This window comes from Cucurbita pepo, chromosome 14 (genome assembly GCF_057944985.1).
Source record: "Cucurbita pepo subsp. pepo isolate OVF chromosome 14, ASM5794498v1, whole genome shotgun sequence".
Lineage (NCBI taxonomy): Eukaryota > Viridiplantae > Streptophyta > Magnoliopsida > Cucurbitales > Cucurbitaceae > Cucurbita > Cucurbita pepo.
The window spans coordinates 3,639,406-3,665,392 of NC_141811.1; the positions used below are offsets into that span (position 1 = coordinate 3,639,406).

Here is a 25,987-nt window from a genome sequence, read left to right on the forward strand (position 1 = left end):
TTCGGCCCATTTTCGTTTAGAGGGCCTTAAAAATGGTTTGAAATAACTTATGTCTAGAAGCTCGATAATCCTATTAAAATTAGAATTAGTTAAAACTAATCTCGACCAAGAATCGACGTTCGAATCTTCCTCTATACATATATTGAATAAATAAAAAGACGTAGCTTACATTTAATTAATTTGTTTGTAATTCAAAAAATTTCGATACGAGAGATTTCTCTTCATTAGTTAAATGGAGTCCGAAACGACGATTATAATTTTCATCTCCATCCTCGACTGTAACCACGTTTCAATCCTGGCTCCACCCCACTGACTTATTGATGAGTCGAGAGGTCCGAAAGAGAACGTTGTTCTAGGAAGAATGATACTTGTTGATGAAAATTTTATTTTCTTAACGATCGGTTACCAATCCAACTAACTTGAACTTTTGGATTGGTCTTGTAACGACCCCGGCCTACCCCTAGCAGATAGTGTCCTCTTTGGGGAAGCCCGACCTAGCAGATAGTGTCCTCTTTGGGCTTTCCCTTTCGGCTTCCCCTCAAGGCTTTAAAACGCCCACACCCTTATAAAGGGTGGTTTGTTCTCATTCCCAACCAATGTGTGACATCACAATCCACCCCCTTCGGGCCCAGTGTCCTCGCTGGCACTCTTCGCCCCCAATTCTACCTCCCCATTGGGGCCAAGCTTCTACCTCCCCATTGGAGCCAAGCGTCCTTACTAGCACACTGCCTCGTTTCTTCCCTCCTTCGGGGAACAGAGAGAAGGCTGGCACACATCGTCCGGTGTCTGGCTCTGATACCATTTGTAACGACCCAGACTCGCCGTAGCAGATATTGTCCTCTTTGGGCTTTTCGTTTCGGGCTTCCCCTCAAAGTTTTAAAACGCGTATACTAGGGGAAGGTTTCCACACCCTTCTAAATGCCAGTTTGTTCTCCTCCTCCCAACAAATGTGGGACATCACACAACTCAACCCGACCCATACAAAATGTGGGACATCACACACCTTTATCTATAGACATCTCTAAGTTTGACACGAGACTTGTTCCCATTTTAGAATCACGAGAAAGGGGTATATAATTACGAACATAAACAATAGAAAGAACAATTTGAAGCAAAGTATTTGCATATTAAACAAAGTGATTAAGCTTTGTCGTTGACAGAGCATAACAACAAAGAGAAAGAAGACATGAAACATAGTATTAAAAAAACATACATTAATTTATGTTGTTAATACTAAAAGACAGTCTGTGAACATACAAAATCGAAGAGAGAGTGTTTTGGAGGTAGCGAAAGGAAAAAAACAGAGCACAAAAGCAGAAACAGTGGGCGCTCAGAATACTCTGTCGCTTCCACCCACTTCCATTATAGTTTCACATGCTCGCTTTGTCACTTCCAACGACATGGTTTGCTTACACTTGTTTTTTATTTTTATTTTTTTTTTGTTTACATTTTATGTTTCTGATGGACAAATCTCGCTCCATGAACAAGAAAAATGCAATATCTGTTAAGAACAGAGAAGGGGGAAAATGGGTTTTTGCTTATATGGATTTCTTGCCCTCTCTGCTTTACTATAATAAAGTTGATTGAGGATTTTCTTTATATGAGTCCATTTTTCTCTCTGTAATGCTATAATATTCCATTGAGAGAGAGAAAGAGAGTATGTGAGAAAATGGGATTTTGCTTATATGGGTCTTTTTTACTCTGATCTACTGTGTATAATACAGAGAGAGAGAGAGAGAGAGAGAGAGAGAGAGAGAGAGAGAGAGAGAGAGAGAGAGAGAGAGAGAGAGAGAGAGAGAGAGAGAGAGAGAGAGAGAGAGAGAGAGAGGCAGAGAGGGAGAGAGAGAGAGAGAGAGAGTTTTTGTTTACTCTGTTCTACCATGTATAATACTACATACAGAGAGAGAGAAGGGGGAAAAGGGTTTTTGTTTACTCTGTTCTACTACGTATATACTACATAGAGAGACAGAGAGAGAGGTTCCTGAAATGGGTCTTTTTCTCTATGAGAGAGAGAGGTTTCTGAAATGGGCCTTTTTCTCTATGAGAGAGAGAGAGAGAGAGAGAAGTAGAGGTGGGAGAGAAAGGAGAGGAAATGGATATAGGAATATGTGGTCCTTTTCTCTCTGCCTTACATTATGAGACTGTTCTTGACCCATTTTTATGTGCTGCAGCCTGCTTGTAAATGATTTCATATCCCTCTCAGGGTGTTTATGTTTTGAGTTTTAGCTTCACCATGAAGTAATTAACGAATCATTTCATATAATTTTCAGTAATCATGAACTTGATTATGGAATGAAAGCTTTTTGGAAGCGTAAGAGTAGGCTTTTTCAAGATATTCTTCAGCTAAGATTAAAGAATTTCAGATTTTCCTTTGCACTAAAGTGAAAAAGAACAAAAAAAAAAAAAAAAAAGAAGGAAGATTTCATTTAGGATAATGTGTTCTTATTGCCATTTCCTTTTGTTTTAGCATTCTAAACCTGGATTGATCCAATAATTGAACATGGAAACAAATGATTTCTGTTAGAATGTGATAAATTAATGAGAAATAATACGTATTTTGTCAATTACTTCGTATTTTTCTAATAAATGTACTGTGAAGATTGTTTGGTGGGCGTTTTTTGACGTCATTTGTTCATATAAACCACAAGTTGCAATATGTAATCTTCTTCTTTCGATACCCAAATTTTAAATCCCGTTTTTTTTTTTTTGGGTACCTTTTATAATTGTCAGTGGCACTGACATGGGTTTTTTGGGTACTAATATATTTCGTGGGAAATGTAACAAGAAACCATATAACAAATTGGGAGAAACGGATTTGAAACGCGTTCACATTTGAAACTCCATTGCTCGGAGGTTCTTCACTCTCCCCTTTTGATGCTTCTTAAATGTGCTAAAACAGTCGCCACCGGCATCTTTGCTAGCTCCGGCGGCGAGAGCTTGGTGGATCTCTGTCTTGATCATGGCGGCGGCCACCGCACTGAGCAGAGCTTTGTTTCTAATGGGGTTTCTTCTATTTCTTCAGCTGCAGCTTCCTGAAACAATGGCGGGTCAGTCTCTTAATCCCATTTGCTTGATTATTCAAATGCAATCCATCTCTGGCTCTCTCTCTTTTGATCTTTCTTTTTTCACTGTGATTTGTTTTCTGGAGTCGATTTCTCTAATCTAGTGATAGTTTTTGAGAACAATCGTGTTCGTTGTGTTCTTTAGAATACGGTGAATCTACGATGGAAAAGGTCTCTGGAATGATTCAGGGTTTGTCGGTCTGGTTTGTCTTTGAAGAAGGTCCATTTGAAATCTGCATCTGTATTGACTTCTGGGATACTTTTTACCCTCTATTTGTGGAGCTTGTTCTTAAGAATCACTAACCTCCACAATAGTACGATATTGTCCACTTTGAGCGTAAGTTCTCGTAGCTTTGCTTTTGGTTTTCTGGGAAGGTCTCGTACCAATAGAGATATATTCCGTACTCATAAACTCATGATCAACTCCTTAATTAGCCAACGTGGGACTCCCCTCCCAACCATCCTCGACACTTGGAGGTTGCTTTCATGGGTTTGGCTGAGCTTGGTTTTGATTCTGTCATTGTTTTTTTTGGGTTATCATGAAGAACATTTATGATCAACCCCTTAATTAGTGGATGTGGGACTCTCCTCCCAACAATCCGAGGTTGTTTTCGTGGGTTTGGCTGAGCTTGGTTTTGATTCTTTCATTGTTTTTGGGCTAAGATGAAGAACATTTCATGTTGATTTTGCAGAAATAAGCATTATATTCAAATGGTTAGCTTCTAATTTCGTATTGATCTGAAAACTTCACAGATTGTCCCTTGGATTTGAGTGGATCAAACTTTACTTTAGTTGCTTCTATTTGTTCTAACCCCAACGAAAGAGGGAAGTGCTGCCGCTATATCAATGCATTTGTTGCAGTCTCTGTGGCTCAGCTTGCAAATTCAACTGGTGAACTAGGAGTTTCTTCAAACTTAACCAACATTTGCCTGCAATCCATATCTCAAACCATGGAACTCTATGGAGTTCCTAGAAATGCCATGGTTTTCTGTGGGGTTGGAACGAAAATTCCAGTAAACTACGCGTGTAGAGGCCGAGAAACCGTCACGCAGATGCTGGAATCTCCGAAGTTCACGAAAGTTGGGGAGAATTGCAGATTGCTGCTATCAGAGGAGAGTGCTTGTAGGAAGTGTATCAATGCTGGGATTTTATATCTCCGCAATCTTATTGGAAGAGAAGATAATATAACATTGAATACCTGTCGTGATGCTACGTTTGTTGCACTTGCTAGCCAACTTGATGCTGCTTCAGTGATTGATCTTGCAAGCTGCTTCTTTGGAGTTCAAGGTCTTAACAGGCCTCCAGGTAAGGAATATATAAGAAAGCTTAGTTTCTCTTTGTAAGAGCTAGACAGGCTTGGTGATCCTTGCAAGGCTATGTGTTTTCTGCTGTTTATTACTGCAAACACTTGAAGATCAATAGCTAGCATTTGCATAATGCACGTTGTTCTATTCCATCTGGCACCTAGTTTTAGACCTTAGATCACCAGCCCCGCTCCCTGTTTAGGCTATTTTCTTTGTAACAGCCCAAGCCCACCACTAGTAGATATTGTCGTCTTTGAGCTTCCCCTCAAGGTTTTTTTTTTAAAACGTGTCTGCTAAGGAAACGTTTTCATACCCTTATAAAGAATGTTGTTACAAATGCTATCAAAGCTAGACATCGGTTGGTGTGCTAGCGAGGACGCTGGCCCTCAAGGGGGTGGATTGTGAGATCCTACCTCGGTTGGAGAGGAGAACGAAGCATTCTTTATAAGGGTGTGGAAACCTTTCCCTAGCAGACGCGTTTTAGAAACCGCGGTGGGCTAAAGAGGATATTGGGTGAGCTGATGGTGCACAGAGAGAAGGGAACTATTTTTCTGCTCATGATTTTCTTGTTCAGCATATTTGTTGGTCAGATACAAGTTTCCTTAATCTTGGGGGTGGTGATAGGATTTTTTTCTCAAATCCCTCTTCTCCTACTTAGAGGATAGTGTGATTTCAATTCTCATGCTCATTTCAGCTCCACCTCCATCTTCGGCTACCCCGGATATTTCCCCAAGTCCATCAGCTGCTGCAAGTCCCGGGCCACTGGCGCTAGGTGTTTCTGATGGTAAACGTCATCGACATCATTCCTACCATGTAACATTAGTGGCAGGTATTGGCATTGCAGTGACTGTAGCTTCTGTAATGATGCTGGTTGTCTTGATTGTGCTGATCCGAAGGAAAAGCAGAGAGCTAAAGGATTCCGAGAAGACGGATGCGAACTCTTCAAGATCCTTCCCTTCTCGTCCCATCAAAAAGTATCAGGAAGGTTCGACGAATTATCTTTAGCCCTGTCGTTTTTCAAGTTCTTTGCTTAGCATTAGCAACTTCCATGCAGGACCTTCCATGTTTAAAAAGTTCAGCTATAAGGAGATCAAGAAGGCAACAGATAGTTTTAGTACAACAATTGGACAAGGAGGATACGGGACTGTTTATAAAGCTCAATTCAGTGAAGACTTAGTGTTAGCTGTGAAGAGGATGAACAAAGTCTCCGAGCAGGGGGAGGATGAATTTGGCAGAGAAATCGAGCTGCTTGCGAGATTACATCACCGACATCTCGTTGCTTTAAGAGGCTTTTGTGTCGAAAAGCATGAACGGTAGTTCATTAAATGTTATACTTTTGGGGAGGCATTTAACATCATATGCCAACAACATGAAATGGGTACTTTTTTGTTTCCCCTTGGCAGGTTTCTTGTGTATGAGTATATGGCTAATGGAAGCTTGAAGGATCATCTTCATGGTATGTTCGTCTCTTCAACACACTCGTACTCATTTGTTCTTTTCTTTTGGAATGAAAAGAAGATTCCATGATGAAATTTCGTTTGAGTCATTTTTTGTTCCATATGGTTGGAAAGTGTGAGATCCCACATCGGTTGGAGAGGGGAACGAGACATTTCTTATAAGGGTGTGGAAACCTCTCCCTAATAGACGCGTTTTAAAACCTTTGAAGGGAAAGCCCAAAGAGGACAATGTTCGCTAGCGGTGGCTTGGGCTGTTACGAATGGTATCAAGGTCAAACACCGAGAGGTGTGCTAGCGAGAACGCTGGCCCCCGAGGGGAGTGGATTGTGAGATCCCACATTGGTTGGAGGGAGGAACGAAACATTTCTTATAAAGGGTATGGAAACCTCTCCCTAACCGACGTGTTTTAAAACCTTGAAGGGAAAGCCCAAGGAGGACAATACCCCTAGCTTTAGGCTTTGTCAAAGTGTTTAGGTCAAATGAAAGAGCTTCCTTTTATCGTCCTCCCTTGGATTAGTGTATAAATGAATACGTTCTCACGTTCGTGCAGCTCCTGGCAGGACCCCTCTAAGTTGGCAGACAAGAATCCAAATCGCCATCGATGTCGCTAATGCTCTGGTAGCTTGCTGATATCCCTGTTCCCATCAAGAGCTAATGAACTAATAGCTTAACCATCTTCAAAAGCTGTTCTAAGCAATTTTTTAGTGAAGGAAAACCATTTTCACTTGTACTTGTCCTCTGCAGGAGTACCTTCACTACTATTGTGATCCCCCACTGTGTCATAGAGACATTAAGTCCAGCAACATTTTGCTGGATGAGAACTTTGTTGCTAAGGTAACTTGGAAAATTCATCTGTAATGACAAATCTTGCCCTTTTCTTTGAACCTGTTATTATCCTATCTTATCTTCCAGGTTGCCGATTTTGGCCTTGCACACGCTTCAAAGGGTGGTTCGGTTTTCTTTGAACCCATTAATACCGATATTTGGGGAACGCCAGGTTTGGGAGACGACGAGTTGTTCAACTTATGGTTTGATATTACCATTTCATAAGCTAATAATATCACAATGCTAATGACTTTCAGGTTATATGGATCCTGAGTATGTTATCACGCAAGAGCTTACTGAGAAAAGTGATATATACAGCTACGGCGTGCTACTTCTGGAAATAGTTACAGGCAGACGGGCGATACAAGACGGGAAGAACTTGGTTGAATGGTCCCTAGCGTACATGATTTCAGATTCGAGGATATCCGAACTAGTAGATTCAAGTATCAAGAGTTCTTTTAATTTGGACCAACTTCACACAGTGGTGTCAATTGTGAGATGGTGCACTGAGGGAGAAGGCAGGACGAGGCCTTCGATTAAACAGGTGCTTCGTCTATTGTACGAGAGTTCGGACCCGATGCATCAAGGGCTCATAGAAGCTGTTGACGATGAAGAATATGGAGGCAATGAAGGGAGGCAGAGCATGAGCAAGAGAAAAATGCATAAAAGTGATGTGATTTTTCAGTGTGGAGATGGAAGGTACCTTGCTTCTTCATCAAGCACATCTAGATCATATTGTAGTAGAAGCTTTTTGCTTGAAACTGGTTCACCACAGTCTCCTCCCAATATTTTGTCTGTCTCAGACCAATTATTTTAGATAACTTAAGCTCTGTACAAGCGATCCAACGTTAGTACCTTAAATATTGAACTATGCTCGTATTAGTATAGAAATCTGAAAATTCTTTAATAAGATGCAACTTTATTGTATTCAACAAACTCAAAGCATAGAAACTTAAAGAACTAAATAAATCATTGATACATCGGGTCTATTAAAGTAAAGTCATGAGAGCTTATACTTAAAGTGGACAATATCATACCATTATGGATGTTCGTGATTTCTAACAAAAACAACTCTCGATAGAAAAATGAAAAATGAAATTATCTTGGACCCAAACAAATGAAAATTTAGTATTAAGTTCTCCTGTGAAGAGATAATATAGCGGTGAATTTCCTCTCTAAACTAAAGTGGGTGTTAGCCAGTATCTATCTCAAAAGAACATTTACAAGGTCTGTGAAGCTCGTGCCTAATCGAGTCGAACGAGAAACGAAACAACCTTCGAACTATACAAAAATGGCTTCAAATTTGGCACACGGGTTATCTTCCACGTGTGTTCTGAGATCAGAGTCCCCCTGAAATTTGAAGGTATATAAAGCTTGCCTCTGTGTCAACCCAACTGGGTATATCTTATACAACCTTAATTCGTCCCCTCCTTTTAAGCTCTTAGGCCTCTCCTGCTTCCAAATCGGTTCGTGCTTCAGCGATTTGAACTTCGAAACCACTGCTGACGCCAGCCCTTCAACCGTCAGATTACTAGACCTGCAAACTAAGGTCTTAGACATTGTGTTCGGCAGAAGAATATTTGTACCAGTTAAGTTCGTATAACTTAAAGAGTTAACAAGTCTAATCACATTGCATGCTACCACCTATAGTTCAAACCCTGTTCAGGTAAGGGTTCTACCACACTTCACAATCTTAAACTTAGGCGGTTTGTTTGGAAGCACTTAGAAAGTAAATCCAAACAGGAACTTAGTAAATCTTTGAACCAATTAACACAGGCATTTTCAGCTATATCAACGTAGGCTGGATGATGCAACACCTAGCTTTGTGGTGAAATTTGTTCAAGAGAAAATAGACAACTCTGAGTGATCCAGTAATCTTGAAAAGAGTATATAGATTACCTCAAGAAAATGGACTCTGAATCAAACCTTCCTCTTTCCCTCACATATAAGTGATAAACGGTCTCCAGACCTCTGGTGCATTTACAGGGTCGATTTTTAAACGCTAGACCCTTTTCTTCTGTCTCATGAATACTAGTTGCCAAATGAATGCAAAGGCGACATGACGAATGAACTGCTGCCATATCCAATAGTGCCTTGAAAGAGTCGGATGGACCCTCATATTTCCACCTAAATTGGGAAAGACCAGATGAAAGTTGGGATGGAACGTCAGTATATAGACCTGAAAGTTGTCCAATGAACAAACAAATACAAATTTAATTTTCACCTCAATGAGTTGTTGAATGCCTCAGGATTTGCTGCAAGGTATTTCATAGAGTTGGCAACTGACTCAACATCTGAAAGCTTCCTGATATGCAAAAGCGAAGCAGGTGAAGGAGCAAACTCTTGAATGTTTGGAGCTCCAATAACCACTGGAACGGCTCCTACAACAACGACAAGAAAAAGAATAAAAAAAAAAAAAAACCACAGCTTTCAAATACAAGACTGGATTTTGGAACGATAAGTGGAATAATTTTTTATCCACTACCCATAAGACAAATTGAAATTTAAAATTTGAAAACATGAGGGAATAACTTTCAACCCACTCTTCATCGTTGTAAACTACAATTCAAGTAATATGCAATCATATAAAAGAAATATGATCACGTAAGACCTCATTATTGAATGAAGCATTCGAGGGGGAAAAAAGAATATCCAAGAGTCAGTGAAGTGATCTAATTTGCATACCAGCAACTAGAGATTGGAAATATTTTTCAGTCACATAATCTTCCTCGTTGGAATTCTCAAAAGCCAAGCTGAACCTGTAGTGCTTTAGAGTCTCTAGTTTGTTCACTGCAAAGAGCCAATTCAAAATGTGTATCACAAAACTTTTCATTACGAAAATCTAAATCTCTGATCCCCTGTAAGTTTAACAAACCAAGTATAAGCATCTGACACGTGATCCGTATTTATGAGATGACCAGAATATCATAAAGTAAATTATATTCTCTAAGGGCATACATTACACAGCAAAATGAGCCAAATAACCCACCAAGTATGAAAGCCTCATGAACAAATCTTTCAACTCAAACATCTCCTACATCTCACACCCGGCCAATCAGGTTTTACCAGATGAAACTTATTTGTTCTCTCTTTTCCCCCCAGCGTTCATTGGTTCACATTCTTAATTAGTCTCGGAGTTACTTGATATAAACATTTTTAGCTTGAAAAGTTATCACGTTCTTTTATTAGTGCCGGCAACAGTATGACTCGAGTGTGTCGCAAAGTGCATCCTTTACACGTTTCAGATGTAACCAAGGTTGAACCAAAGTGGAAAATCATCATAAAATAGTGTATCCATTTGCCTCAAAGCAATATGGGGAAGGAATGACCGGTTTCCTGAAGATAAGTCCCCGTTTTATAACTCTTTTTTGGATTTGGTTCAACACAATGCCTCTTGGTGGTGTACAAATCAGTTTTGTGGGGAAGGGTAATCTCAACCATTTGCCATTAGGCTGCTCTTCTTGGCTCTTTTGTTGAATATAAGTTTCTGTTTTTTATAATAATAATAATAAATAATTAATTAAAGAAAAAAAAAAGCCTCAAACTAAGTCGAAGGTGTTCATGTTTCCTAAGTCTGTCACATTCAGGATTTAAAATATAGCAAAACTTAGAAGCACCCCATTATCATTTAAGCACATAACAGCAATAATGACTGATAAGCAAAAACCATCAAATGCAACACTAGAATTAAATTAGAAACAACGAATTATGAGAAATTTCCTCTTTCTTAATCACAAACAATAAGATGAGAACTAATCATAGAGGAAGAAAAACTGATAGTTATGTGACTTAAAATCAAAAGCAGATTACAAACAAGGAAACAAATCTAAACCTTAAAGCCTAGCGATTTAACAGATGAACAAAACAATATATGTATTTGTGGTCACAAGGAAAACTTAATAAATTGCACCTGTGCTTCCATCACGATTTCTGTGGCAAGCACCATATGAATCGATTGTGACGTTCAGTTTTTCAAGAGCCACAAGAGCTTCCAAGCGGAAGTTACGAGCATCACAATTTGAAATGAAAGCACCTGCAAGGGCATTCTCAGTCTTAGCCTGCACTGGTGCCATGATATCATACTCGGCCCAGGAGAAGTATCCAACAGGTACATCTGATGAGAGACTGGTGGTCATTACTATACTATATCCATTCCTAGAAAAGCATCAAAGACTATGTTAGATGGTTTCTTTTTTTTTTTTTTTTTTTTTGGATAGGTCACGATTTCATTCATTAAATGAAATGGTACGAAAGTTAAAACTGGATTATAAAATATTTCTTCAATTTGTTTTTGTTAAGAGAGAATTTAAGATGTAGCTATTGAAAGAAACCAAATTTTTACACCAACACATAGCAGTATAATGAGAAGCTTCTAAAACTTCCAGCGGGAACTTTCTCTGTTTTGGAAAATCCTCTAAGTTTCTTTCGTTCTAATCTTCCAAAAAGCTACCCTCACTATGACGGACCACAAGGTGCTCTTTATAGACTTGAAAGGATGATCTATCAGTATCAAATGAAGCCAATCAAGGGATTCTGCTGGTGCTGCAATACTCCATCCGAGAGCTGTAAACACTTTGGCCCACATTCTTTTTTTCTTGAAGGAACGATGAATAAAAATGTGACTTTGAGACTCCCCTGTTTCCTTGCAAAGACAGCAACAGTTGGGAGAAAGATAACCCAATGTCATTTTCTTAGCAACCTGTATTAAGTGTTTAGGCATGAGTGGCTGATCTGCCACAGAGGAATTTGATCTATTTGGGGCAGCGATCTTTCCAGATCTTCTTGTAAAGTTCCTTGGAGTGAGTGTAATTCCCTAAGACAAGGCATGAAACCACATATTTTGAGAAAAGGAGCCCTTGTAATCGAGATTCTAAACCAACTGGTCTTGGTGGTGGTTGGATGGCAGAAGGAATTAGCTGGGAAAGAGAGGCCCACCATGTGATTTCATCTACTTTGAGGTTTCTACAAAAGTTCAAAATGCAGGAGCTATTTGTTGTGACCCAAACTTCAGGTAAGCATTCTATGTTTCAGCAATAGCAAATTATCGGGGGAAATTTATACTGAAGGGCTTGTCTCTGATCCAATGATCAGTCCTCCAAAAAGAAGTTGTCCTGCCATCACCACTTTGCAGTTGAGTGCTGCAGTAGGATAAGATCACTGTGCTTAAGGATATAGCTCCTTGGACTCTCTGTGGACTGGGCTTTACGTTAGAGAATTATGAGGTTAATAAGAATTGAGAGTGATTCTTTTAATTCCCTAGCTTACAAGAGGCTTGAACTCTCATTTTTGTTGTGACTACATGTCCTCCCTCCTCCGAGCTCTGATCCCTCCCTACAGTGACTGCTTCTCACAACTAACCACCACATTCCTATAACAACAAACTATCTGTAACGCTATAACAGCCAGGCCAACCATTATAACAGATTTCCAATTATCTCAACCCATACCGTACAGTACACTGAAACCTTCTAGCACTTTTCTTCTAGGCAGATCAAACTAGCAGTTTAGCTATATCCATTACCCCACCCAATCTTGACTGACCTTATCATAGAAGTGAAATTAAAGGTAGCAATCCATATGTAATCAAAGGACTCCCAATGAGGTATTGTGCAATTCTTGGCCTAGCCATTAAATCAGGGCCTCAAGGTTAGAAACTGCAAACCCCCAAAACTAACAAATCAATCAAATGTATTTCCAAATTTGAGAGTCATCTTTCAACGCAATAGGAATCATCCGGCTGACTTTCATTGATTAAAGTTGGGACATAAGAAAAATATGTGAATTCTAGCATCATCTAATAACATAAACAAAAAGCAACCATGCCCACACCCACTCTAGCAATGACAGGAAAATAGACAATTACCTCGGAACCAATTTATAATTTGTCTGCAAACAATCTTTAGTGATAGGTCTGCCTAAGCTCAAGAGACCCCAAATCTCCATCAACCGGCTCCACCTCTTTGGGTTTCTTATCCACATAATTTCCATCTTTTGTGGTGCTTAGATGAAATGAAACTTTCAGATCATCATAAAGCAGCATCAAGGTCTAAAAACACTTGGTCAGCAAATGAAACTAGTGTGATACTGGTTTCATAACAAAGTGGGCTGCTAACCACTGTGTCGAAGAATGGTAACCTAGTCATTAGGTGCTCGTCATTACATGCCTCAGTTTCCATTTATTTTATTATCTTTTAAAATAAATAAGAGATCCATTTTTTTTATCAGATAAAGAAATATGTTTTCCGAAATCATGTATCTTTGAAGTTTGAACAATCTATAAAAAAAAGCCCTTAGTTTTAAATTTTATTATTTTATACTACATGTTATTACATAGGACATTTTTATTTCCCTTGCACACCTCAGGGAAGAAAAACCTTTCACTTTTCTTTTTCAAAACTACGTGCTTAAGTTCGATTAACCTTTTGTGCCTCAATGTATATCATGCATTAAAAATTGCTGCATATTATTGTACCAAGACTCTATATACAGTAACCATTTGACCCAAAAACTAGCCCAAGCAGAGTAGAAGTAGAACATTGAAGGCTGTCTCCACATATCAATAAATGACCCTTAACTGACATCAGTTTGAGGATGATACTTCCAACCCTTTTCAACTATGTACCGTGCAACTTAAATAATACAACCAAAGGGAACTAAGAAGTACCCCGTCCTTGTCGTAAGTGATCAATTGTTTTAGGAAAACCACAAACTCTCTTGAACAGACCTCGCTGCAATCAGAACTGTACAGGATGTCTAAAAAAGGATGAAATGGCCACATTTCTTGAGATGATCCATGACTGCGAAATTGTATTGTAATTCTTAAATTCCGCCTAACCTTTGATAGTTCTACATCCGTTGAGCATAGAAACATGCCAATGTTTTGCACTCAAAATGACTGAGCTTTTAAAGCTTCCTAGCCTCCTCAAAGCAACTAAATCGCTATGCTCTTGATAGATCAGAACACGAGCCTACCAAATATGCATTCCTACCACAACGCCCTTGCTTCCCTTTCACTCTTCTCCTGGGAAAACTCTTGCATATCACTAGTTCGACCCTCGTATTTGGGACCACATAGACTTCTTACATTATAGTTCTCTAACAACTTGTGCTCTTAAACCAACTGCTCCATCCCTTCCACGAGGATCTTGATATTTTTCTCCATCAATATTAACTTTTGTATCAAACTCTAGGAACTGAATGCCCTCTGCATCCCCTCAAAATCCATCTCGAACTTCTCTTCCACATCACTCAATCTTTCTTCCATCCAGCATTTCCATTTTCCACCATACCCACATCTCCTTGAAACTAAGAATGGTTTTCTTATTTCCACATTTCTCTCTCTAACTAACCTCCCTCCTTTCCATCTCTCCCTTTGACGACTACTTCTCCCAACTAACTTCCAATGAAGCATCATAACCCAATTGCAAGCAACTACCCATAACAGCCCATGAAACCATTACAAATCCCCAATTTTCTCGATCCATAACATACAACCTTCTGGCAGCGTTCCTTTTAAGCCCTTTGTTTCCTGCATGGGTAATCAAACTGGCAGCTTCCTCTACTAGGTAATATTTTCAAGCACTCATTCAGATTGACTACGGAAAAACAAACAAACCATGCATGATTTTTGTTATCATGCATGACATGGATGCCCAAATATTTTAGTGCCTGGGTGTTGAATGAAAAGCTATTCAGAAAAAAAGAACAAAAAGAAAAATAAAAAGAAAAAAAACACCCTAGAAGTAAAGATTAAAGTTGCTGTTACTAAAGAAAGGGGAAGTTTTGTACAAACAACTAATGGTAAGAAAAGAGATTGTGCTTACCCACCGTCGTGCCTGGGCAATATTGTTATCTGGATAATATAGAGATGATTCCATGGATCGAATAATTGAAGGCTTTCCACTCTGACGATTTAAACCAAAAGCAGCATCCCAATCTTTACTTGGATGGACCTCAAATTCACATCCTACGGCACAAGATTTCCTCCCCTATAGAGAACAATTAACTAGGATTTAGATTTTTTTTTTTTTTTTTTTTTTGGGTGAAAAAACATAAGAATTAGGATTTTAGAGCTTTAAGTACACATGAAATAAATCTCGACATGAGAATAGTTAGTTAGTCACTCTGAATTCTGCACATGAATTAACGAGTTTCAGTATATTAGTAGCAGGAAAATGGAGAAAATCTTTCACGAGGCCTTCAAACATAACTTTTTGGGCGATTTAAAATACCTAAGAAAATCATTCAAAGCATCCTCATATTGTCCTTGAAAATCTAATGTTTCTTGACTATCACATTTTCTAAAGGAGGATTTTCAGGCACTTTTCCAAATGTTACCGGTCGTCCTTGAGAAGCAAGAGCCTTCAAAAAGTTGAATAAGGACATTCTCAATGTCTATAGGCAAACATCATGAGAGACCGAGGGTGTTTATGAATGGCATTCAAACCCAAATAAGCAAAATGGCAATGAATGAGGATATGGTTTGCCTGTTCTTGTAACTAACAAGGATGAGAGGGAAGAAGCATATCAAAGGATCTTGTTGGATTATTATTCTTTTATTCAGAGCCATGAACTAAAGAAGAATTTGACCTTTTAAGGACTCATACTTCGGAATTGCACATTCAAGCTCAATTCCTACCAAGCATCATGGCACGAAACTATCTTGGTATCAACATCTAAGCTCCTAATAGACAAAACCAATATAGGAACTCTCTCCATACATGCAAAAATAAAGCTGTAAATCGAAAATTGAACATGGAACGGAAAATTTGCATATCAAATGATATCAATACATGATGTCTAGCATTACATGGATTTCTAAGTCGATGCAGTACAAAGCCTAACAGTAGATTTAATAACATATTGATGCAGTACATCATAATAGGAGATTTTATTATACAATCAACAAGTGAAGCATGATGCAGAAACCTAAAAAAAACAAAGAACAAAAGAAAAGAAACCTCATCAAAACCAGAAACCAATATCGGCTTCTTTTGGAAGTCCCTAGAATACGTTACAGCGTCTTCTTTCTCCAACCACTCCTCACAAGTCCTCAATTCCGAGATCCGATCGCCGTCGAGTAACCGGGAATGTAAACCATCATCTCCACCGATCATTGCACGAGAAGACGACGAGTGGTAGAATAAATCGGCCCATGAATCGACCATGGCTACATTTTTCGCCACATCAAGCCGACCCAGAAAGATAATTTCTGCTATGACCACGAGAGCGATGAACAGAGGCATCGCATTTGACCATTTTTTCTTGGGTGGAATCGGAACCCCACTAGACACTGGCAACTCCTCATCGGTGGCCCATGATCTGGACCCTCTTTGATTCGCGAAACTGCTCGTCATTCCAAATCCAATCTTCTTAATTTGATTTCTAATTCCCCAGAAATTCGTAGCTCGGAGATTTCGACAATAATATGAGCGTTCCCTTTTATATGGTTTTCAGTGTCCCCTCCAGAAAAATCGAAGATCGTTGTTATATTTGAGCCGTTTGTTTTTTTAGGTTAGGTTATCTTAGGACTTTTAACCCATCTTATAATTTTAAAATCATCATAAATCATAAATCATAACTAACATCATAACTAACATCATAACTAACATATGTGGGATCTCACAATACACTTCTAAGGGACCAACGTCCTACATTTCCTCTCTGACCGATGTGAGATCTCACAATCCACCTCCTTAGGGGCCAACATCCTCGCTGGCACATCACTCGGTGTTTGGCTCGAATACCATTTGTAATAGCTCAATCCCACCGCTAACAAATATTGTCCCCTTTGGCCCATTACATATAGTTGTAAGCCTGGCTCGGATACCATTTGTAATAGCCCAATCCGCTAACAAATATTGTCCCATTTGGCCCATTACATATAGTTGTAAGTCTCACAGTTTCAAAACGTGTCTATTAGTGAGAGGTTTCCACACTCTAATGTTTCGTTCCCCTCTCCAACCGATATGGGATCTCACAATCCACCCGCTTGGGGACCAGCATCCTCATTGACACATCGCTTGATGTCTTCCTCTAATGTCATTTGTAACACCCCAAGCCCATCGCTAACAATATATTGTCCACTCTTGCCCATTACATATCATCGTAAGCCTCACAGTTTAAAAACGTGTCTACTAGAGAGTGGTTTCCACACCCTTATAAGGAATGTTTCGTTCCCCCTCTCCAACCGATGTGGGATCTCACAATCCATTTCCTTGGGGGCCAGCATCCTCGCTGGCACATCACTCACTGTCTGGCTTGGATACCATTTGTAACAGTCCAATTCCACGGCTAACAAATATTGTCCGTTTTGGTCCATTACGTATTGTCGTAAGCCTCACGGTTTTAAAACGTGTCTACTAATGAGAGGTTTCCACACCCTTATAAAATATGCTTCATTCTCCTCTCCACTCGACGTGGGATCTCACAGTTTTAACACAAAGGCACCCAAGTGATCGGTGGCGATTGAAACCATCGATACCCGTCGCCTACTTCGCTTCAAGCATGATCAAAGGCTTATTTGGGTTAAAATTTGGAGCAATAAATGCATACAAAAGACAGCAACGGTATATATAAGAGAATGAAGATGTGGGTGGCTGTTCAAATCTAAAGCATTTATACTGAAGAACTTTTGAACCCAAATTTCTGCTTCCAGAAGCTTGCAGAAGTTTTTGTGAGCTTTGGAAATGAAACATCATGACAATCTTCATTCACTTTCAGCTCATCTCTTAAAGTTGTCTTAACCAAGAGATTCCTTGAGCTGTTCTTCAATGGCAGCAGCTTCCCCTGAAAGAACATCTCATCTGCTGGTATCATACATCTGTTCTTCACGGTGAACTCAAAATCAGAAGAAACAGGTGCTTCTCTGTACATGTTTTCAAGCTTAAATGGCTGTTTTGTGTCGGCAAAATCATTTGAAAAGGAGATTCTTGGATCCATGGAGGAACAAGCTCCAAAGCTCAAACGCTTGCTGGTTTCAATGGCTTCTCTGTTCTTCACTTGCCTTTGGGGAATTGGCTTAAGGGTTTGTTTATATATAGAGGCAAATCTTGCTCATCACATACTTTCTTATAAGGGTGTGAAAATTTCTTTCGAGTAGATGTGTTTTAAAATCGTGAGACTGACGGCGATATGTAACGAGTCAAAACGGACAATATTTGCTAGCGGTGGGTTTAGACTGTTACAAATGGTATTAGAGCTAGACACTGGGCAGTGTGTCAGCGAGAACGTTAGGCCCCTAGTGGAGGTGGATTGTGAGGTCTCACATCGGTTGGAGAGAGGAACGAAGCATTCCTTATAAGGGTGTGAAAACTTCTCTTTAGTTGACGCGTTTTAAAACTGTGAGGCTGATGGCGATACGTAACGGGCCAAGAAACAATATTGTTAGCGGTGGGCTTGGGCTGTTACAAATAATATTAGAACCAGATACTGGGTGGTGTGCTAGTGAGGACACTGGGCTCCTAAGAGAGGTGGATTGTGAGATCCCACATCGGTTAGAGAAGGGAACGAAGCATTCCTTATAAGGGTGCGGAAACCTCTCCCTGATAGACGCATTTTAAAACCACGAGATTGACAATGAACGTAATGGACTAAAGCGGAGTCAGCGGTGAACTTGAGCTATTACAAATGGTATAAGAGCTAGACACCAAGCGGTGTGTCAGCGAGGACGCTAGGCTCTCAAGGGAAGTAGATTGTGAGATCTCACGTCGGTTGGAGAAGGGAACGAAACATTTCTTTATAAGGGTGTGGAAACCTTTATGTGGTAGACGCGTTTTAAAACCGTGAAGCTGACGGTAATACGTAATGGGTCAAAGTGGACAACATATGCTAACGGTGGGCTTAGGCCATACACTTACAGTCAAGCTCCCTTCTATATTTGCACTCGAGAGTCGATCTCGGTCTAGTCCAAAAAATCCTTTGCACGCCTCCATTACCTTTTGGTTGGTCAAACCGGACAGAAATTGTGTATGCACCTAACCAATCAAGTTTGGCATCTACAAGGACAGTCAAAGAATCTTTTGTTGTTCAAACCTTTTGATGTGGACTTTTGACTGTCACATGTTCTTCCTTGGTTACCTTCACATGGATTATCCACATAAACTAAATGCCAATGCCTTTGATATTGCAAATAAGGAGTGGCAACCTCATGGCTGAATACTTTGTCTAATTGGCAGTGTCTCCCTTTTGGTCTCCCATTTTGGGAACAAAACTTGTCTGTTTGTGGTCTAAATTAAACGGCTATGCTGAAGGCTCAATTTACTATGTCAGATCAAGACTTTGTTTTCCTTTACAATCGATGTAGGAACTCACAATCCATCCTCCATGGGAGCCCAACATCCTTGCTGGCACAACGTCCAGTGCTTGGCTCTGATACTATTTGTAACAACCAAAACCCACTGCTAGTAGATATTGTACACTTTTGCCCGATACGTATTGCTATCAGTCTCACGATTTTAAAACGCGTCTACTAGGGAGAAGCTTCCACACCCTTATAAGGAATGCTTCGTTTCCCTTTGCAATCGATGTAGCAACTCACAATCCATCCCCCATTGGGAGCCCAGCGTCCTTGCTGGTATACCGCTCGATGTATGACTCTGATACTATTTGTAACGGTTCAAGCCCACCGATAACAGAGATCTTAAATTTAGAGTATTTTGACACCCGTAATGGCGGCATGGAGTCAAAATCACAACTCTTAGACCATTATAATGAACTTCAGAGGAGTTTCAGTCATAATATTCTTTTACTTTTACTATTAAGTAGCAAATAACAAATCAGCCACTTTTTTGAGGTAATATTTTACGAAAGAGAAGGATAATCACTCGCAGATACATGCAAAGAAATGATGAAAAGTGTTACATTAGCGGTCCGCTATTTGGTTGGGTAATAAAGGTCGGAGAAGGGTAATCACTCATTCTTAAAACCGACAAGCATAAAAGAGGAAAAACCACTCTTCGCCGCTTTTGTTTGAGTAGTCTACTCGGAATCACTAAGATTAGAGGCTGTGACAGGGAAGCAACCAACAACGCACCTAATGCCTCCGACATTTCTCTGTGACATGATGAAGTTACTTAATAATGTTTCTAAGACCGACCCCACGAACTAACACGAGTTGTTACAACATGTTTTATTCTCATTCACGTGTATCTTAAGAAAATTCTCAAAAAGTCACTCAATTCTTAGTCATTCTACCCTCGTGATCACTACATGGTTTTAGTTCATTCATGTATTACTGCTAAACTATATTCACTTGAGCCGTTAATTAAATTTAAATTTTACTTATATAGTGCATACCTTATGAGGCTATTTTGGTATTTTTACAATTTTATTCATGTTGATTTACAAGTTTAAATTAATTATATTAAAACTAAAATTTGGGTAATTTCTTATAAATTTTGCCAAAAGTATTATTTATAGTAAAATATTATTTTGAGTGATAAAAGTGATACACATTTTTGAATCCACGTATTCAGATCATTCTTCCCGCCGCGAATTGTAATCAGATATGAACCCTAAACAAATCTCTCAATGGTCGACTTCCCATCTTGGTTCGTACCTCCATCGCAATGTGGAAGAAGCCTACGGCGTGTTCTGTGTCTTCGGAGTAGCCATGAAAGTCGTTCGAGATCGACGGGAGCAGTCTAGCTCTCGCTGTTTTCATAGACGTCACCGATTTCAAGTACTCTCTAACTCTCTTGTTATATCTGGATTTTTTAAGGTGTAAATTTGGTAAACATTGAAAATCATGTGGATTCGATATTTTGATCTTTTTTTTTTTCTCCCCGGACGTTTGTTGTTGGTGATCCGCGAACTGTTTGAGGAAATGCTTGAACTAAGTGAGGCAAGAAATGGGGGAGATCTCGGTGTAATGCATTTAAATGTTGTGTTTTTAGCATAATGTGATCGATCTAATTGGATAAACTTGTTAGTTTCTGATGAATACGGTACGGGGTTTCTTCAGTTTTTGAAGTGCCAGAGGTATTGCTTGAATTTAGTGATTGAACAGTGATGTCTGTGTTTGATTTTAAAAGTTTGTGGAAGTTATGGTGGTTTGAATTGAATTATGATTTATGGGTACCATTGTATTTGTTCTTGATTCGATGCAAGCTGGAACTCTGGAACCGGAAGTTGCATTTCTCACTGCTTCTCTTGTATGGTTCTATTTATATGCTTATGAAATCCACCCCCACCACCCTTTTGTATGTTATAGATTTGAATTGTGCCCAAGTGTTCTCTAATATTTCCTTTATAAATAATTGAAGACAGATTCCAGATATTTTCCCGGTGCTTGCGGCTGCATATAAGACACTTGTATCCAAGTCGAGGGATTCTCTGTCTACAATTATTCGGGTTCAAAGCATGTAATTCTTTCTGACTTCTTGGATATTACAGACTGTTGCTAATTTATTTGTGGGTATGGACGAGTGATCTTTGGACTTATTCATATGCAGATTACAGAGTTTTTGAAAAGATGTGGAATTTCTGGTAACTCTTCTTATGTCCTTGTGGCTCGTTTTACTGCTTCCCCTGATGAGGTTGGATCAAGATGTCATGCAAAAATTCTCTGTTAACTTGTTGTAAACTTTTAATTGTATTTCTGAACTCTTGATAAACTCAACCTTTTTGTACAATCTATTTACCCGTGCTAGATGAAGTCCATCGAGAAACTAGTACATGGAAAAGAGATCAACCTAGAGGAATTGGGAGGGAGAGCAGACCAAGCTTGGATACGAAAGGTGCAATCTATGTCTTCTTGATATGCAATATTGGTTTTTCGTTTCATTTGGTTTTTTTCACCTCTCACCATTGTTTTGCCCTAGTCTTCCTTTTTATTAAGTAAACATTGAAATTCTAATACAAATTTCAAAAACAAAAAGAAGTTTTTAAGAACTATTTCTTTTTAAGTTTCGACACTTTATTTTTAAATACTCCCATAAAAAGTAGATACCATAACAAAGAAAACAAAGAAATCAATAGTTAAAAATGTTATCTCCCAGCTTAATTTTCAAAAATCAAATGATTATACAATGGAGCTTCAATTATCAGACTCTTATGCTTTAGATCCATCTCTACTAAGTTTTAGAGAGCCTTTGCTCGCTCCAAATCAATACGAGTGAGATCTCACATCGGTTGGGGAGGAGAACAAAACATTTTTTATAAGGTGTAGAAACCCCTCTCTAGCAAACACGTTTTAAAAACTTTGAGGGAAGTCCGAAAGGGAAAACCCAAAGAAGACAATATTTGCTAGCAATGGTGGACTTGGACTATCACAATACATTACACCGAATTATGGTACCATGGTTTTATCACTTGCCAATAACAAAATGGTCATTTTTTCTCCTTTCAGCATTTTAAGATAACTGGACCCGAGTTGACGGTATCATCATCACACGTAGAATCGCTGCGCGGGATGCCTTGTAGCTGCAAAACCTGCAACAAGTTTCATCTTTGGCTGTTGGCACACAGTCACTCCTCTATAGGTGAATGCATTGATTTGTTTTACAGTATAATTACTTTTAGGCTGATGATGTCTATATGGAATGTTCAAATGATTATGCTGTTTATGTCTGATGGGAATTGATTAATTTGTAATTAGATTGATGATGTCTAAGCAATTTTATAGAATTCTCAGGTAATCATGCTGTTAATGTTTATTTGTTTTATGAAATTTATTGAATACAATTGAAGCTAGGTGACTTCTTTGAGCCTAACTTAGCCATATTTTATAATCTTAAAAATTTATGGTTCGATCTTTGGTTCGATCTAGAACGTTATCATTAGGATAAGCTTTTTATCCATTTTTTCATATTTTCTATAAATTTAGATGGGAAGATAGATTACTCGTATATTTATTAAAGACTATCTTGTTCTATATTTTGAGATTCTATTGTTTTTATAATTTGTTTTTCAGTTTGCTGTTCTTTAAAATTTGTGACAATTTCTATGATCAATTCTCAAAATGAAGAACCCAATTTAAATTAAAATAAAAAACTAAAAGCATCTAGGTTTTCTTAGTCCACAAGTAAGCGTAAGACGTACGCGGACCGTGTAAGGTTGATCACACAGGATAAATACTCAAACCAACAAACCTGAATTTTTCAGACTAATTAAACAGCCCTAGAATTTGGCTCCCAATGCTTCAAAATCTCTAAAGAGAAAAATTTCGCATCTTCGCGATCAAATTCCTTGAAATTTCTCCTGATTTCCTCTTCCCAATTCCTCAAATTCGTTCCCGATATTGTAAGCTTCGTTTTCCCTTTAACAGATCACGAATATGGGTACTGCGCAGAGCCGCGAGGACGCTGAACTTTCGGACTCCGATGAATACAAGGAAGAAGAGGAAGAGGATGATGAAGAAGAAGAATACGAAGACGCTGACGAAGTATTGAAGCCGCAATCGATCTCTAGCGCCAAATCGACCGGTACAGCATCTGCAGTTGATGATGTCGACGCCAAACTCAAAGCTCTTAAGCTCAAGTATGGCTCCTCTTCCCCTTCTCAGATACCCAATGCCAAGAACGCTGTGAAACTTTACCTTCACATCGGTGGAAACACCCCCCGTGCAAAGTGGATCGTCTCTGAGAAACTCACTTTCTACGCTTTTCTCAAGACGGCGAATGTCGACGGAGATAGCGACGACGATCAAGAAGACGAAGAGGACGGTTATAAAGCCAATTCGTCGGGTGGGAGAGGCCAGTTACGTTGGATACTCAAAGTGGGGGGAAAGGTCAGAGCTCTGGTTTCGACAGAAATGCAATTGAAGATGTTTGGTGATCAGCGGCGTATCGATTTTGTTAACAAAGGTGTGTGGGCTTTGAAGTTCCCGAGCGATGAACAGTACCGGGACTTCGTGACCAAATTCCAAGATTACTTGTTTGAGAATGTTTATGGGCTTGAAGCGACCGAGGAGAACAAGGTCAAGATTTACGGGAAGGAGTTTATTGGGTGGTTGAAGCCAGAGGTGGCAGATGATTCGATTTGGGAAAACGCCGATATTGAGTTCGGGAAGAGCCCCAGCTCCTCAGTGAGGACGAAACAGGACTTGATAGAGGAGTTCGAGGAGGCTGCTAATGGAGGCGTACAGAGCTTGACATTAGGGGCATTGGATAACAGCTTCTTGGTGAATGACTCTGGGGTTCAGGTTTATAGGAATCTAAGCCATGGAATTCATGGGAAGGGGATTTCGTTGAAGTTTGGTGCAGGAAACTCACCGAACTCTAGTCGATCGACACCGAAGAAGGGTCTTCTCATGAAGGCTGAGACGAACATGCTTCTCATGAGTCCATTGAAGGAAGGAAAACCCCACGCATCAGGGCTGCAGCAGCTTGATATAGAGACGGGGAAAGTTGTTACAGAATGGAAGTTTGAAAAGGATGGTACAGATATTACAATGAGGGACATCACAAACGACACCAAAGGGTCACAATTGGATCCTTCAGAATCCACATTTTTGGGGTTGGACGACAATAGGCTTTGTCAATGGGACATGAGAGACCGTAGAGGCATGGTTCAGAACATTGGTGGAGCTGCTGATAATTCACCGGTTTTGAACTGGGCGCAGGGGCATCAGTTTTCAAGAGGGACGAACTTCCAATGCTTCGCTACAACAGGGGATGGGTCGATTGTTGTTGGGTCAGTTGATGGCAAGATAAGGCTGTATTCGAAGACGTCGATGAGACAGGCGAAGACGGCCTTTCCTGGGCTTGGCTCGCCTATTACTCATGTCGATGTTACTCACGATGGAAAGTGGATTCTGGGGACGACTGATACTTATTTGATACTTATCTGTGTGTTATTCGTCGATAAAGATGGCAACACGAAGACTGGGTTTAGTGGTCGTATGGGCAACAAGATTCCCGCTCCGAGGTTGCTGAAGTTGACTCCTCTGGATTCCCATTTGGCTGGAACAGACAACAGATTCCATGGTGGCCACTTCTCTTGGGTAAGAAAACTTGTTCCGACTTTGAATGCTTGAATCTTGCTCTGTTTTGCGCTGTCTTGGTTGGTTTTCTTGTCCTTGACAATTATGTGATATCAATTTCTTAGTAACTTAGAGAATTAAGGGGGTAGAAGAATCGGTGTCATTGAAGATCCATGACTAATGTTTTGGTTTATGTTCGTGTTATGGTGGTTATTCTATCATAGCTTCTGTTGTTCTTACAGGGAACTTCCCTCGTTTGAGCTTCCTTTCTTTTGCCACTTTAGACTGCAAGGTTCATACACAAACTTATGATCTTTTATCGACATTGAATTTCAGGTCACCGAGAGCGGGAAGCAAGAGCATCACCTCGTCGCAACGGTAGGCAAGTTCAGTGTGATATGGGACTTCCATCAGGTAAAGAACAGTTCACATGACTGCTACCGGAATCAGCAAGGACTCAAGAGCTGTTACTGCTACAAGATTGTTCTGAAAGATGAATCCATCGTCGAGAGCCGATTCATGCACGAAAAGTTTGCAGTCTCGGATTCTCCAGAAGCCCCACTGGTTGTGGCTACCCCCATGAAAGTCAGCTCCATCAGCCTATCTGGAAAGAGATGAGAAGCCATCGTCGTCCTAAGATGGTGCGCTTTCTCTTCTCCATTGATTGATGTGTGCCTTGTACTGCTGCCTGCTGTTTTCTTTGTTTATCCTCCTCATATTGTTTGTATGTGTCTTCAAATTGGTTTATTCGTTGCCACACTGATAAAATTGTCTGCGTGTAAGTGTGTTGTGTAAATAGGTAAGCGATACAAAAGTAGAATTGAGTTCTTAGGATTACTTGTTTCTTGTGAGTTCGTGTTCGTGTTCGTGTTCATGTTCGTTTCCGTGCTCGTGTTTGTGTTTGTAAGCCTTATGGTGATTATATTGAGTACAAAATGCTGTAATTTTAAGCATGTGAAAGTAAATCCTCCATCCTTTGTGTATCAAACAAGACATTGATTGAGATCTTCCCTCCAATTTTGTTGTTCGATGATAATCTTAAAGGTTCAAATACGAACCCCTTTTTTGGTTTTTTGAATTTGAAATTGAAAGTGATTTTTAACATGAATTTTTTTGAGAAATGAGTTTATATTTTAATGTTTTTATCTATGAATTTCTCTATTTTGTTAATTTACTTTTGAAGGATGTTTTGTTTAAAAATTCAAAATTAAAAAATAGTTTGTAAACACTTTTTTATAAGAAAGATTAAAAAAATTATTTTAAAACTATTGAGAGAAAACAAATTACAATTTTTAAAAATTAAATACTTTAGATGCTCCATTAAAATTTTATTTTAAAATTGTCAATGAAAATTTTTCATATATTTCTCTAAATCTATGGATCAACAAAATATCAAAAAGAATATTTAAGAGATTT

At 39.3% G+C, this 25,987-nt stretch overlaps 3 protein-coding genes across 4 annotated transcripts; 2 read left to right on the plus strand and 1 right to left on the minus strand.

Annotated features, from left to right (window-relative positions):
- The first annotated feature begins 2,722 nt into the window (after nt 1-2,722).
- Nucleotides 2,723-7,575, plus strand: LOC111810374 (putative receptor-like protein kinase At1g49730). Its single transcript, XM_087117499.1, has 9 exons — nt 2,723-3,047; nt 3,816-4,367; nt 5,061-5,351; nt 5,421-5,679; nt 5,770-5,822; nt 6,374-6,441; nt 6,568-6,657; nt 6,736-6,820; nt 6,906-7,575. The coding sequence occupies exons 1-9, from the start codon at nt 2,960-2,962 to the stop codon at nt 7,463-7,465; spliced, it is 2,046 nt and encodes a 681-aa protein (XP_086973625.1). The 5' UTR covers nt 2,723-2,959; the 3' UTR covers nt 7,466-7,575.
- A 171-nt stretch (nt 7,576-7,746) lies between these two features.
- On the minus strand, nt 7,747-17,233 carry LOC111810161 (glycoprotein 3-alpha-L-fucosyltransferase FUT11). Its single transcript, XM_023696760.2, has 7 exons — nt 15,609-17,233; nt 14,476-14,636; nt 10,559-10,803; nt 9,334-9,438; nt 8,873-9,029; nt 8,548-8,775; nt 7,747-8,185 (listed from the first exon to the last, which is right to left on the minus strand). The coding sequence occupies exons 1-7, from the start codon at nt 16,002-16,004 to the stop codon at nt 7,930-7,932; spliced, it is 1,548 nt and encodes a 515-aa protein (XP_023552528.2). The 5' UTR covers nt 16,005-17,233; the 3' UTR covers nt 7,747-7,929.
- A 4,761-nt stretch (nt 17,234-21,994) lies between these two features.
- Nucleotides 21,995-25,562, plus strand: LOC111810164 (protein CYPRO4). Of its 2 annotated transcripts, XM_087117632.1 has the most exons (3): nt 21,995-22,130; nt 22,916-24,592; nt 24,908-25,562. In XM_087117632.1, the coding sequence occupies exons 2-3, from the start codon at nt 22,925-22,927 to the stop codon at nt 25,187-25,189; spliced, it is 1,950 nt and encodes a 649-aa protein (XP_086973758.1). In that variant the 5' UTR covers nt 21,995-22,130; nt 22,916-22,924; the 3' UTR covers nt 25,190-25,562. The 2 variants fall into 2 exon arrangements, with proteins under 2 accessions (XP_086973758.1, XP_023552532.2); XM_023696764.2 differs by lacking the exon at nt 21,995-22,130 and having other exon boundaries at nt 22,634-24,592.
- The last annotated feature ends 425 nt before the right edge of the window (nt 25,563-25,987 follow it).